We start from the raw sequence: 13947 nt of genomic DNA on the forward strand, positions 1-13947 counted from the left end.
ACATGCTGAATCCTACAACATTCTTATAGCCTTGTTTACAAACAGTTCAAGTCTAGTACATTAAACCATTCTAGATTAATGTTCTTAATTTTCCACTAAGGAAGAACCATGTGACCTTTAATATTGAAGTGCACTATTATGTATGCATTTCTCTCATGTTCAAAATTTAAATTCTCTTATGTCTGTTAGATAAATTAACATCTTAACTAAACCTTTCAAAACCTTACTTGGTTTCTATTCAGATACTTTTTATTAAAAAAACAAACAAACAAACAACATCCTTTTTAAACACATTCAGCATAACATTCCTCAGCTCTGCAGTGTGTGCAACAACCTGCAGCTGAGGGTGGAGGAAGAAGCAGCTAAATGTAGCAGCATCCTCCACTGACACAGCTAGACAGGAGATCCATCTACAGACAGCTTCTGTTTAACAGAAGCAATATATTACAAAGACAACTAAAGGTGAGTCTGAAAAGCTCAATATTGTAAATTAGTCACTGTTTAGAATTAAGTCTTGGAGCTATTAAAAACTTCAGTGCTCATCCCAATTCCGATCCTTTGATACTCTTGGTATAGACATTGACTTAAGTCAACAAAGGCAGGTTAAAACCACATTAAAAGAGGACAGTGCTGCACACTGCAGACCACATGATTCTCCCTGTACATTACCTGTAGGGGGTCATGAAGGATTGGGCTGACACCTTTTACAGCTTTATTGCTGAACCTCATTTTTCCCTTCCCAGCAGTCAGAGGCACCTGTGCAAATGAAGCTGGTGAGCTGAGTGGAGAATCCTGACTCTGACCATTCAAGAAAGGCAGCAGAGAATAGAGATACTGGCTTCAACAGTTTCTTAAAGAAGGAAAAGAAATAAATGGCCACAAACCTATAAAGATATAATGAAAAACTATCTGAACTATGGTAAGTGTAAGGTTAAGCTCTATACTCTACAGGAAGAGATCCAAACTCTGGACCAAAATACTAAGAATTAGCTTTTCCCTTTACAAATAGAAGCTTTGCTAATTCAAAACAAAAAGGCCAACATGTCACTAGCGGGGAAAATATAATGTCAGGGCTTCGACAGGCAACTTCTGGCTAGTTTTTCTCACAGTGATTAAGACTTCAAGCCCACCACCACCTGTAAAGCAGGCACTGGAAAGGCTGAGGCATCACCTCTACTCCCTTCTGCTGCCTGCTACAGGAGCAGCATCCGGTCATGGGGAGGATGAACAGCTGGGGATAAAACACCAGCCTAAACCATGGAAACAAGATTTGCCAGAGCTCATTTGTTATAACCTTTTGCTTTTGCTAATGGCCATGAGCTGAGGAATATCAGACATCCACAAACTCCTGCTGAAGTTATCTCAGAGCTGTCAGCGGCTCAGGACTGCTCAGAATTAGGGCCTTATTAAAAACATTTCCCTAGTTGTTAAAATTACAGGCACCCCAAAATTGCAGCTCTGTGAGTTACTACGGAAACAAGTGCCACGGCTTTTGAGACTACTAAAACATTTAGCAATTACAGGTGACAGATGTATAAAATAAAGAAAAACTATTAATTACACAGTTATAGTGACTCCCACAATGAAACTCTACTGATTGCCAAATAAAATAATGAACCAGAATTTAGTCCTACATGTTTTTTACCAGAGTCCCAGGCACTGGCTTTGTGACTCATGTTGCTGTTAGGCTGAGTTGTCAGACACCAACATGGCTGATCTCAAACTGCCAATATTATTACCTTTACTATGGGTAAGTTTTTATTACACTAGGGTAAAACAATTATTCCAGTCTTGCTTTTATCATTAGCTTGGAATTAACACAAGAGTCTGTCAAGAGAAGCATTTTTAGAGTAATTTTTATAAGGGCAACTTATATATCTTTCAGAAGGTAGTGAGCCTTGTTAGTTCTAGTTCACAGAAAATGGGCCATAAAACCCACTGCTATGTACTACTGCTTAGGTGTGCACAGTTGCCTATGTATCCACTAGAAATCTGTCTGTGGAGAGTCTTTTTGTGGCTGCTACTGCTTAATGCCCTTCACCCTTACTTATCACTTTGACAACTAATTGGTACCTTAGCTGACAGTCTCAGCAAAGAAAATAAAGAATGTATTTACCACAAAAACTATATTATCCCTCTACAATTAGAAATGACCAATTCCAGGGCACTGCTAAGAGTACAAAAGCCTTGAGTCTGGGGAAAACAGTGTGACTTCTGACAAAGCTGTAACTGTCTCCTACAGTAACAGAGGGGACAGGGCTGACAAACACACCCTTCTCAGAGTGCTAGATACACTTAATCTCCTGCTCACCCGGGACTTCCTTCTGCTACTCTTCATGTTTTGCAGAACGCACTAAGGCAACAGGATGATACAAGATAAAAGCCCAAACTCAATTTTAATAGGAGTGACGAGGTCCAAACTATCAATTAAGCTGGAATTATCTAGTATAATACTTGCTTGTAGATCTCAAAATAAAGGCAAGTTGTTTTTACAGCGAGTTGAACTTCCTGGCAAACTGCTGGTGGGCTCTGTGTCCTGCATTTCTCTTGTGTTGCAACGAGAGCAACAAAACACAAATTTTCAGCGTAAATATTTAAATCGCAGCGACACCTTATGTAATTAACAGGCACAACCGGCATTAACCACTTTATAACCAAGCACCTTTTGGGTTCTAAGTAGATATATTTTTAAATGCATGTCTCTCTCTCACCCCTAAGCGAGAAGGCAGGTGTGACTTTCAGGAATCGGGGGAAACGGTAACACAAGGCTCTGTGGGGAACAAAGCTGGCGGGGAAGCCCGAGCCCGGCGAAGCGGCCACCACCGCGCACCCGGGGCGGCGGCCCGCGCCGTCGCCATGGCGACGCCCCGGGGGGGGCACACGGCGCCGCGGCCAATCGCGGGCCGGCCCGCCCCTCTTACCAGGTTGCGCGTGCGCACTAGGAAAGCGCCGTGCGGCCTCTTTCCCGAGGCGCGGCGCTTCCGGGGTCGTGACCTTCGCCGCACAAGGCGGGCGGGCGAGCGGCCGGTGAGTGCGGAGCGGGGCCGCCGCCGCGGTGTGCCCTCAGGGAGGGGAGAGGAGAAGCGAGGGCGGCCCGGGATGCCGAACCGCCAGGGCGGGGGGCAGTTGCGAGGCGCCATCCCGCGCCGCGGCCCCGCTGCCCTGCGAGAGGTGCGGGCCTGCCGCCGCCGCGCGAACGGCCGTTAGCGCTGCGCCCCCCCCACTCCGGCGGCCGGTAGTGCGCGGGGCCGCCCGCGCCGGGCGAGCTGCGGGAAAGGGCCCGGCGAGGCAGGGGGAGGCGCCGGCCCCGCAGCGGTGGGGCGCTCTCGTCGCGCAGCGGTAGCTGCGGTTCTCTGTTTGGCCTGTCACTGCCCTCGGCTGGCACTCACCAAGGACGGTGTTTACTCAAATAATAACCCTTCCCCCCCGTTGTTTTTTTTTTTAATCTGTAGTAAAAATGTCGGCACCAACAATGGAGGAAAGAAAGGCTTGCTGGGGAGCTCGGGATGAGTTCTGGGAATGTTTAGATAAAAATAGTGAAGATGCATCCAAATGTCAGAAGCTAAGATTATTTTTTGAATCTAGATGCCCACAGCAATGGGTGAGTAATGACAGCTCTTTACTGGTCATAATGTACTAAGCCCAAAGCTTGTACTGTATGAAAAGAGCATTTATTTGCAAGTTAACAAAAATGGGCAAATAATTGTCTACGCTGTTAATGATGGTAATCCAGTTTCTTGCATTGCAGAATGTATGCAGTCTTAAACATTCTCATAGATAACTTGATACTCTTGTCAAACTTGATTTGCACACTTTTGGCCTTATTGGGAAACTAAAAGTCCTGAGCAGACCACTAACTGGTCCAGCAACTACAAGAAGTCATGAACGGTATCATAAAGGGAAAGGAAAATACTCTTCCAGATAAATACACATAGTAGTCTGTATGTTTCTAACATCATTATTAAGATAATTAAAAAGTTCTGAAAAATACTTGGAAACTCTCAAAAGCATATAGAAACTACTATCACTAAAGAAGAATGGCTAATGTGGAAGTGAGGTGACATCCAGGGCTTCAGATGCCATGCAACTATAAGACTCACATCTGACACTTTACTGTCCATAAAAATGCCCTTTCTCATGCAATGTAATTTCACTCTGTACCATCTGCTTACATGCAACTCTTATGTGCTTTAGTTTTCCAAGCCCAAGCTAGATTTTTTTTTTTTTAATAGCCATTGCTTCTGAATAACAATTGTGTCAGAGGAGCTGTACAATTCCTATTTGAGATAGTAGACTGAGGTCAGTTAAAAATTGGCATGTTCACAGGGGCTGTTCTTACTTGTATTGCACATATCAATAACTGCAGGCAATGAATGAAGGTCATGTAGTCTGCAAAACTAGAAAAGCTGCTGAATTTATATTACCAGTAACCACTGTTCACAGCAGTATAGATCACTTATGGAAAAACAGCAAAATGATAGGCTAATTTTATTAGATGTCCATGGAAGTAACTGGAGGGCTTTTGACAGGGAACTGAAGTATACTTTCAAAATGGCACTCTTTAGTGTAGAGAAGCAAGGCATTCTTAGGGGTTAGGGTCCAAGTATCCCCGTTACAAAAAGATGGAACTTTATTTAAGTTCAGTGATCAAAAACTGTTTATTTTTCAGTCTTGTTATGATGTATGAAGCCCCTTCCTCTGCTAGTTTCTTTTAAGCAACACAAGCTATTTCTGTTTTTAAACAGGTTAAATACTTTGACAAAAGAAGAGACTATTTAAAGTACAAAAAAAAGCTTGAAATGGAAGGATATCTTCCACCACAAACAACTGGAAAGTCATAGTTACTCTGCTTTCAAAATACATCCAGTGAGAGTAACTTTAAGGAAAGGAGAAGCATGACAAAGTGACAGAAGCTGCTGGAGCTAAAGAACTGATAACCTGATGTCTGTAAAAATGCAGGCTGCTGCTCTTGTTGCAAAGTCTCATGTGTCTGCTGAAAGATGGTCATGGATGGCTTTTTCATGAAGAATGAATCAAAGAAATACAGTGCAGGGCTGTTCACAAACCCACATGTTTGCAGAATTACAATCAAACTGTTTCATGGGAATTAATGAATGATTATATAATCATGTAATGAACATATTCAAAAGAGTAATAAAAGTGCTTTTCAATAGGTGAGTTACCTGTCCTAAACAGAAATGCCCCTCTAGGCCTTGTGAGAACTCTGGTGAGAAGGGGTGGCACTGTAATTTGTACCCATCATTTGCCAAATCTTTGAAAATATTTTAAAATACAGTCTAATTCAGATGTTAACTTCACCCTAAAAGAGCAGAGGTACCAAGACTTAACACATCCTATGTGTACAACAGACTTAAGTTACATACTTTGAATACACTGATCTATAAAAGCAGTTTTTTTATATTAATCATACAGGTCAATTTTGAATAAATATCTGTATTAACACTAGGGCAATTATTTACCATTATTTTCACATTATGGTCTTTTATATAATTCAGTATTCTTAATTGATCTTACTGAAGCAACTCCACTAAAAATATAGATTGATATTTACAGCAGGATTAATAAGCTTCACCATGAAGGGCACTTGAACAAGGAAACTTCTTATAACAGAAGTTAATTTGTAAAACTTCATATAATCTACTATATCTAGATGCTGGTGGTATTAAATACTTTACTCGGACTACAAAAAGTCTTGATTGTGGTTATATGAAGACACCAATTTCAAGCATGGTTGTCACAACCAAAGTAAGCACAGTTAAAATCCTATGTTTTGAAGTAAATTGAGTTGAGTGTTGTTCATGGTACTATGTTGATGTTCTAATAGCAGTAAATTACACACCACATGCAATATAAATAATATTTATTACCAATGCAACAGTTATATTTAATGAGGTAAAGTATTAAGGCATTTAAAAATCAGTCTGAACTACAGAGAGTAAAACATGCAGAAGTTCAGTATCCTCATTCACCCTGAGTCATATCTCATCTATTCAAAATCTCATGTTATAGCACCGTAAGAAGCCCCCCAGCTGTACTATAAGGCACGAAACTCTTGGCAGTCATTTTTGTTGTTTTTGTTTGATCACTTGTTGCCTTGTGTACTCCCAAATCAGCAGAGCTCCACTTACATGAACATTAAGTGATCGAATAATACCCTGTTGAGGAATTTCCACACAGACATCCAGGTGATGAATCAGGTTTGCTGGAATTCCTTCATGTTCATTTCTAATAAAGGAGAAACAATAACTTAAGTCTGTGAAAAGAAAGGTATTCCAGAAAAAGGAAGATACAAAAGTCACAACAGCAACCAAGCACCATTTGGAAAATACAGCACCTGCACTCCATATAACTGATGGGAACTTTTTTTTTTTTTTTTTTTAATTTAAGCAGCATTGTAAATGCTATCCCTCCTTGTAACAAGTTATACATTACTGAAACAAAAACAACAAAAACAAACATAGGAAGTCTGACTAAGCTTTGATACAGCCAGCCAGCTTTTCACCTCAAAAGCCGAATCAAAATTCAAGGAAAGTTGACTTTATCTTAAGTCTGAAACTTAGGGCTAAAAAGTAACAGAACTGCAGGGAGCTTCCTACTACCAAAAGTAAGGTCACTGAAAACTGAAATTGCTGAATTATATTACTAACATAATTACTGGATGCAAAATATTGCTATACAGTATTAACTCCACTTTTTAGAAGAAAGAACAAAGACGTACAGTAATTCCTTAACTTAGGTGCCATGGCCGGGCCACGTACAGGATGTCCTTCACTCAGCAACCTAAAGATACCTTTATACTGTTACTGTCTTTGTCTCTAGGTTTTTAATTCTCTGTCCTGGAAATACACAACAGCTAGGTACTGCTTGCACTACAGGTGGATTAGGCAGTCCAAAGTTTGGGAAGCAAAAATGAAGTAATTATTTCAGCACCGTCTTTTCATGACATTCACATTTCTACATGGAGAATGTGAGAAAATGGATAGAGCACTCATCTTCACTTCACTCGTCCAGCAACAGCTGAACACCATGCAATAGGTCTTCCTCTCCCCCTTTATTTTGAAACTATCCATATAGCAAAGTAAGTGGCTATAAATGAAACGACGCAGGGCATGAGGCTGTTGGCACAGGAGGGGAGCTCAGCTGCCCACTCTACTTGTGATGTCTTGGTACAAGGGGACCCGACACTGGCCAAAGCATTCAACTGGAAATGTGCTCACTCTGAAGAGGTGGGACATCAGAAGATACAAAAGGTTTCTAGTAATTAAAACTATGTTTTTTAGTTAGAAGAGAACAAAGTAATTACTGAAGTGGGGAAAATCAAATTCTGAAGCAAAGTTAAATACAAAAAAAGTTTGAAAAACAGAGGTACTTATGCCTATTTTGTCCTAAAAGGATAGGCCCTTCCTCCTGATCTCACTCAGTGGTCCAGCAATTTCCAATAGCTTTCTGGCTTGAAGACACTTTCCTCTAGATTCCTTGAAGTTCCTTTGTCGCTTCAGTGGCTTGCCTGGTTATAGGAGCCGATTCATGCTTTTCTCTGACATCCTCCCACAATCTGCTTGTACTGTAAACGCCATACTTGCCGTTTCTTCTCATGCCTTCCTCCTCCTTCATTTTTAAAGTTTCTCCTAGCTACATGTGCTTCTGCTCCTTTTTCCTTCCCCGTTCTCACTGGATAAGCAAGGCAAATAGGCAGCCCTCCTTCCTGCTGTCTACCCACAGCCTTTTGGTAGAACATACAGGTCCCCATATTATTAAAATGAATAGATGATACCTCTGTCACACCTGGAAAACTAGAATCCATACTGCTGCTACCGCCACTCATAAGAAAGGAGTTACTCTGTATAGATCAGTCATGAATTGTGAGGAAGAGAGGAAAGGATCATTCAGGAGCAGAGATCAACATCTCCCATTCCTTACTACAAAAAGCCCAGCTCTTTCCTGTTTTCCCAGTCCTTTCCAGTTCTAATTCCACCTCTGCCAGGGTCACTTGGTTTTCACATGACTAAACTGCTAACTAGTAGAAGGGCTGCTGGATGAATTGAGAGGTAGATTTACCAAAAAAAAAAAAAAAAAAAAATTATGTTCTTACCCCAGCAATAATAGTGACTTCTCTGGGAAGCAATATTCTGTAAGATCAAAACTTTTAGCTGTCTGCTCCACACCTATGATAGTGTAGCCTTCTGTTTTTTTCTGCTGTAAATAATCAACAAGCTGAGATGGTTTCACCTGTACATCAAATGGAAAGAGAAATATACAAATATTTAAATACTGCTATTTGTAATCTTCTAAAGTTACTGTAAAAACAATTTACACAGACCCATTTTTAGATTAATACCTTTATCCCCAAATACTGTGTCCATATACATGGCCTACCATTTAAAATTTCAGCAGTAGTGCAAAAGATATCTATATGTAGGTAATGCCAGGAAAATTTATTCCACAAATAAAATGAACTAAGGCACTTCTCTGATTCTGACAGCTACAAGCCTTAATCAACATATCTGAATATAAAAGAATCACTCTTGCATAAGGACAAGATGGTAATTCTTATTTAAGCTGATATCCCTTCCTGAAACAATATAATGGTTAGCCAAAACCGAAGCTGACTTGCCTTACAAGCCTGTTTTACAACTTGTGGTAGCTTGAAGTGAGGAGTTTCTAAGTACTTTCTTTGTCCTTATTTCTAAACTTCCTATTTGTATTAGATGCCAGTTTTGTCATGCAGCAGAAAGTCTGTCATCAGTACAGTGCTGTGCAGAGGTTAGTTATGAAAACTATTAGGTATAAGAACACACATGTGTCTATTGGCATTCTATTTTAGGCAGAATACAATACAGCTATATTGTTCTGAGAACAAATCTTAATATGCTGAAAATAAGCACTGTGTAAAAAATGAACATTTTTGCACTGAATTTTTTCAGGTGACTTGCCAAAGCCAGTCTTGAAAAACAGGTTATAAAATACAGCCATCATTTTTTCTACAGAATGCTAAAGATATAGGTTGAAGCCCTTGTTTTGATAAGCTGGATAACAGGTTCTAAAAGCTTAGCAGAAACTAGCTTCAGGCAAACTCAGTGGTTATCCTCATTAAGTTACTAAAAAGCAGCAGACCAACCAAGATAAACAACTGAAGCATTGTTCAAGTTTTACAAATGAACATTAAATTCCGATGCACAACTATAAAACAGAGTTAGCTCTAACAATGGCAACTCATATAAATCAGTTAATCACAACAATATGAAAATAAAAGTAATTAAGCTGTTTGTTACCAGGTTGACCCAAAGTAACAATTATTCCAAAATACTCAATATTTAACATCAAAGATAACAGTGGGAACATCTGTTAAAAGGTTCATTTTTGTAAGAAGAAAAAAGTAAGACTGAACTACACATCTGATTAACTGAAGTTGCAGAATACACTTTTAAGCTATTAAAGCATGCTTCCATTCACCTCAATAAGGGGGAGCCACTGCTCTGCAGAAACACTAAGATGCTGGAACTGCTTATCTTGTACATAATGAAGACTGCTGACAACCAGTGCAGATGCCCCAAATATTTCACTTGTACGACATAAACCTATTAACAGAAGAATTCAAGTGATTGTTGTATAGAAAATAATATAAACACCAAGCTAGAGGATTTGAGCAAGTGAAAAAGGACAAAATCTGAGAAAAGTCTATCATATTAGCCTTCTGCTTTTAATCAGCAAATTCAGGTGCTTTTTGTATCTGTTCCAAGTCAGACTTTTTCCATAAGTCTTACCAGAAAACAATTTTTTTTGTAGCATATCAGAAAGATAAAAATTTTAAAAGTACTATGCTTGATAATATGCTTCTAGGGTATTACTATAAATTAATATAACAAAGTAATGGATCAGTATACAAGTTTAGGCAGACACACGCACAGCAGCTTTTAAGATCTAAATTCAGTACCAGTTAAATGAAAGGCATTAGAGAATGATACAGTACAGCATTACATTGCAGACAGCACCAGCTTGTGGGCTTATCATTAACAGTTTCACTGTAGTCAGTAGAACTGCGGACAGCAGCAAGCACTATGCCATGGAGTATTTGCAGGATTTGTTATATCACAGCTTGCACAGTATCATGCAGCAATACTTTAAATCAGAAATGGGCACCTTCCTGTCATTGAACAGTTATGAGAAACAGTAGCATGTCTACGAGACTTGGTTTAATTGTTATAGGAAAAAATGCAAGAGCAAATTATTTTCCTTTAACCATATATACAGCTGAAACATTCAACAGTGACAAAGAATCCACATACAGTAAGAAACCAAGCTTGATTCACAGCAAAATTTTGTTTAATTAATGCACACTATGTGTGACTTTTTTTTTTTAAATTTAACAAGTGAAAAATAAATCTTTCCCTCTTCTGAAATAGATAACATTTCTTTTGGTGAACATTTTTTGTAGAATAATGATCTATTTCTCAATGCGCATTCAACCTTACCTCCTAAATTGGTAGGTTTATCAATAAGTGAAGCCACTACAATCAGTCTGCTGTTTGATTTACCAAGTTTAGCCGCACGATCTTGAAATACCAGTTCCAGGTCTGAACTAGGAGTACTATTTTTCCAGGGTATGATCTTCTTCTGAACATCTGTCCATTCTGTCTGGCTATCCGTTTCAACCAAATTTGAACCTATGAAAATAAGTATTAGTCATCTGGATATGCAAGTGGTAATCAACTTATTGCTTCAGTAAAGAAAAGTATTCGAATGATATTACTGTAAACAGTCATCTGCTGTCATTTTATAGCACATACTCTGCTCTCCTAGATACAAGACTCCTTTAGCACAATAGCACAAGGATCATGTTCATGCAGAGATCAGATTTAATACAGAAATATACAGCTACTACCAAATACAAATAATTTCATTTTAATATCTATTAGCTATATTTTACCCATGTCTTGCTGAGACCAGTCACTTGGTTTTAGATCAAGAAGTTCAGTTCGAGAATGATACCACTGAAACGTTGCTGGCAAAGGAATGTCAGTGAATCTGTCAAATTTACAGAGTGAGATCCATTCATCTTCAGCAAGTTCTGAAAGGCGTGGAAGAGTGTAAAATATTGTCTGAAATGTAATACAGTGTTATTAGCAAAGTATCACTAAAGTAAGCAAGACAGATATAAAATTACCCAGAGGTTAATTTACTATTGCACCTCTTATCTGTCATGCTGTTTTTATACTTTTTTCTTGTCACAAGATATAATTTACTAATATATCTTTCAAATATTCACCACTTTATGTATAGTACTATTATCCCAAACTTTCATAATACTGTTCTCTAATGAGACATTCTTTAAGGATTTGAATTTATCTCAAAATCTGCAATACTGAAGAATTACTTGTATACTTTTCAGCACAATAGTTCTGTCAAAATGCATCATGCATGACACACTCAAGAGTTTTGGTACACCCTTATAAACTTGTAGCAGATAATGTTGATTGATTTAATGTCAAGAGGAATATGGTCAAAGCATTAAAATCCAACTCAGCACTACCAGTACAACTAACCACAACCAGTCAAGGGGGAAGATGCATACACCGAGGGAAAGGCTGAGTAAGATGAAAAGTTTAAAACCCAGACTTTGTGGTTATCCTTTTGAGATGCACCCTAAATACATTTAAATACTTAACAAATACTAACTCTGCTTTTTCTTTCTCCTCTTCAGGATTTTCATTTCCAAATTTTATCGAGTTGTCTCCAGCACATTTAATTGTTCACCAAAATAGTTCACAGAATGTAGGTTTTCAAATAAATAAATAAAATTCCTTCTCTGAGAAAAGACATTGTTTGTGCCAGAACACGTGCACCCCTTTTCACGTTCATGTTTCTCTTCTATTTTCAGTCTAATTTCTATTTCTATCTCTTATTTTTATCTGCACCCTTTTTTTCGTCTCAGTGCTTATTCAGCTTTCAGTTATTTAAGACATGGCAAAAGGTGTAGCTGAAAAACGTTATAGAAGTTATATACCTGTACTCAGTTCACATTAAACAACAGTTCAGTCAAGCAACCTCAAATCAGTTAGAAAGGCAGATGTCTTCAAATCCTAACAAACGATGTGATAACCTAGATGCACTTGAGTTATTAGAAGTAACTTACCAAGCCACACATAAAATTAATAGATTAACCCATATCTGCCTCTCCCACATAGATGGGCATATTCACCACACACACCTTTTTTCAATTGACTTAACTTTTTAGCACAATCTTAACTAGAGAATTAAGCTTCAGTCTTAGTCCAAATCCATTACATTTTTGTGAAGCCATTCTTCAGTGTTTTAAATGAATAATAGTTGATCATTATTCATCCTACATAGGAACATATAAAGAAAGTTAAAGATACAGCTGAAAATAACATTGATCGGTATCTTTTGAACTTGCCTCTAGACTGTAATCCCTAAGTGGATGAAACGTTGCAAAGAAGAAGTGATCTTGGATTCGCTGCCAGTTCCTTCTAGCATTCCTGTAATTCCAAAAGTTAATGCAGGATGTAACAAAAATGCAACATACTGGATTTTTGTAATTGTCAAATTATAATAAGGCAATCTGATTTTATTTACTGTACACTATATGGGAAAAAAGATTACTTTAATAACTGGGGACATTTTAAAGACACAGCATTCAGGAAGTAAGTTTTATTCATGTTTCAATTAAGTCCCATAACACATCTCCAAATTCTGTTACTAGGAGAAATAAATTTGGCAGGAAAGGGGGTCCCATCTAGCCCCTCAAAGAAACTGAGTATTAGGCTATGATTCAAGTGACCGATTTTAAGCTATTAAAGCCCACTATTAAAAAAAGTCTCCTCCTCAGCAGCTTGTCTCTATCCCATATCTTGACAAACCAATTTGTGTGACTAAGCAGTGAACTAGATCAGGGTAGACTTTCTTTTTGCCTGGTAATTTTCCAGAAAAGACCAATCTGTCAGTAGCAGTCCCTGTTAATATTAGCTTACAACATTTGTCAGAAATTGTAAATAATTTTAAATAACTCATAATAGGCCTAACAAAGGATTGTAACACATAAATAGTACAAAGAATTTACTTGTTACATTCCAAAATAATTAAGCAGAAAAGCATTTATGTAAACCTAATTTAATTATCACTCAAATTATTTTCCTAATTAGTTTATTTTTCTTATGCAAAGGTTATTTGAAAAGTATTAATACTTAAAACATTTCACATTTTAACATTTGACATTTTACTGGTATCAGGAATTTTGGAATAATGATTCACATTTCTTCAAAACCCGCTGGATAAAAAGACAGAGCATATCTGACTGTCAGTTTTTTACCCTCCTCCTAAACTATGATACTGTTCAAACATGCCTGCATTTTTCCTGTTGTGCTTTCAGACTGTAATGCTACAGCAGAGATTCTGCCATACTTCTGAATAGGAATCAAAGTGAAAAATCTTTTAAGAAAAGTAATGCATAATTGAGAAGTCATTGATGTTTTTCTTTACAAAGCTAAAAAGTGAAAATCTTCTGAAAAAAAAAGTGTTAGATAAAATATTATGAGTATTTTGTAAACATATACTAACAAGCTACTCTCAATTAGACACAGAACAAATTAATATTTGTTTGTTTTTTCAGTTTCTGAGAACAAAGCTTGAAGCATGATGAAACTCTCTTTCCCAAGAGACTAAGCTCATCTTCCTCATACCCCTCACAGCTGCAACAACATAACCCATTCATATTCTCAGACAGTTATCATAAATAACTTTCTCTTGTGAAGCAAATTAAATGAAGCTCAGAACAGAAGATGGCTTCCAGCACTTCATTTTCTTTGCTGATGATTAAGACTTCAATTTCCAAGTATTATTTCTTTTTAAATGAAACAAATAAAACCACAGAAATTATCAAGTGTTATTTTATAAGATTAAACTTACTGC

The 13947-nt window shown here is 37.9% G+C and overlaps 1 protein-coding gene and 1 non-coding gene across 4 annotated transcripts in view; one reads left to right on the forward strand and one right to left on the reverse strand.

Annotated features, from left to right (window-relative positions):
* Positions 1–3516: 3516 nt before the first annotated feature.
* Positions 3517–13914, forward strand: LOC106486809 (uncharacterized). The gene is made up of 2 exons (XR_010883726.1): positions 3517–3601; positions 13649–13914. It is a non-coding gene; the product is annotated as an uncharacterized protein (transcript).
* Positions 5865–13947, reverse strand: part of TARBP1 (TAR (HIV-1) RNA binding protein 1) — a 42495-nt gene continuing 34412 nt past the window's right edge. For 2 of the 3 annotated variants that reach the window (XM_067293467.1, XM_067293466.1), the window contains 6 exons: positions 12437–12518; positions 10949–11120; positions 10494–10685; positions 9475–9599; positions 8114–8250; positions 5865–6246 (listed from right to left, as the gene is read on the reverse strand). In XM_067293467.1, coding sequence (XP_067149568.1) covers positions 6081–6246; positions 8114–8250; positions 9475–9599; positions 10494–10685; positions 10949–11120; positions 12437–12518 — 874 coding nt within the window. In that variant the 3' untranslated portion in view covers positions 5865–6080. Of the gene's footprint in view, positions 6247–8113; positions 8251–9474; positions 9600–10493; positions 10686–10948; positions 11121–12436; positions 12519–13947 lie in introns of those variants that run through there. The other variant, XM_067293468.1, reaches the window with a different exon arrangement.

This window comes from Apteryx mantelli, chromosome 3, assembly GCF_036417845.1.
Source record: "Apteryx mantelli isolate bAptMan1 chromosome 3, bAptMan1.hap1, whole genome shotgun sequence".
Classification (NCBI taxonomy): Eukaryota; Metazoa; Chordata; class Aves; order Apterygiformes; family Apterygidae; genus Apteryx; species Apteryx mantelli.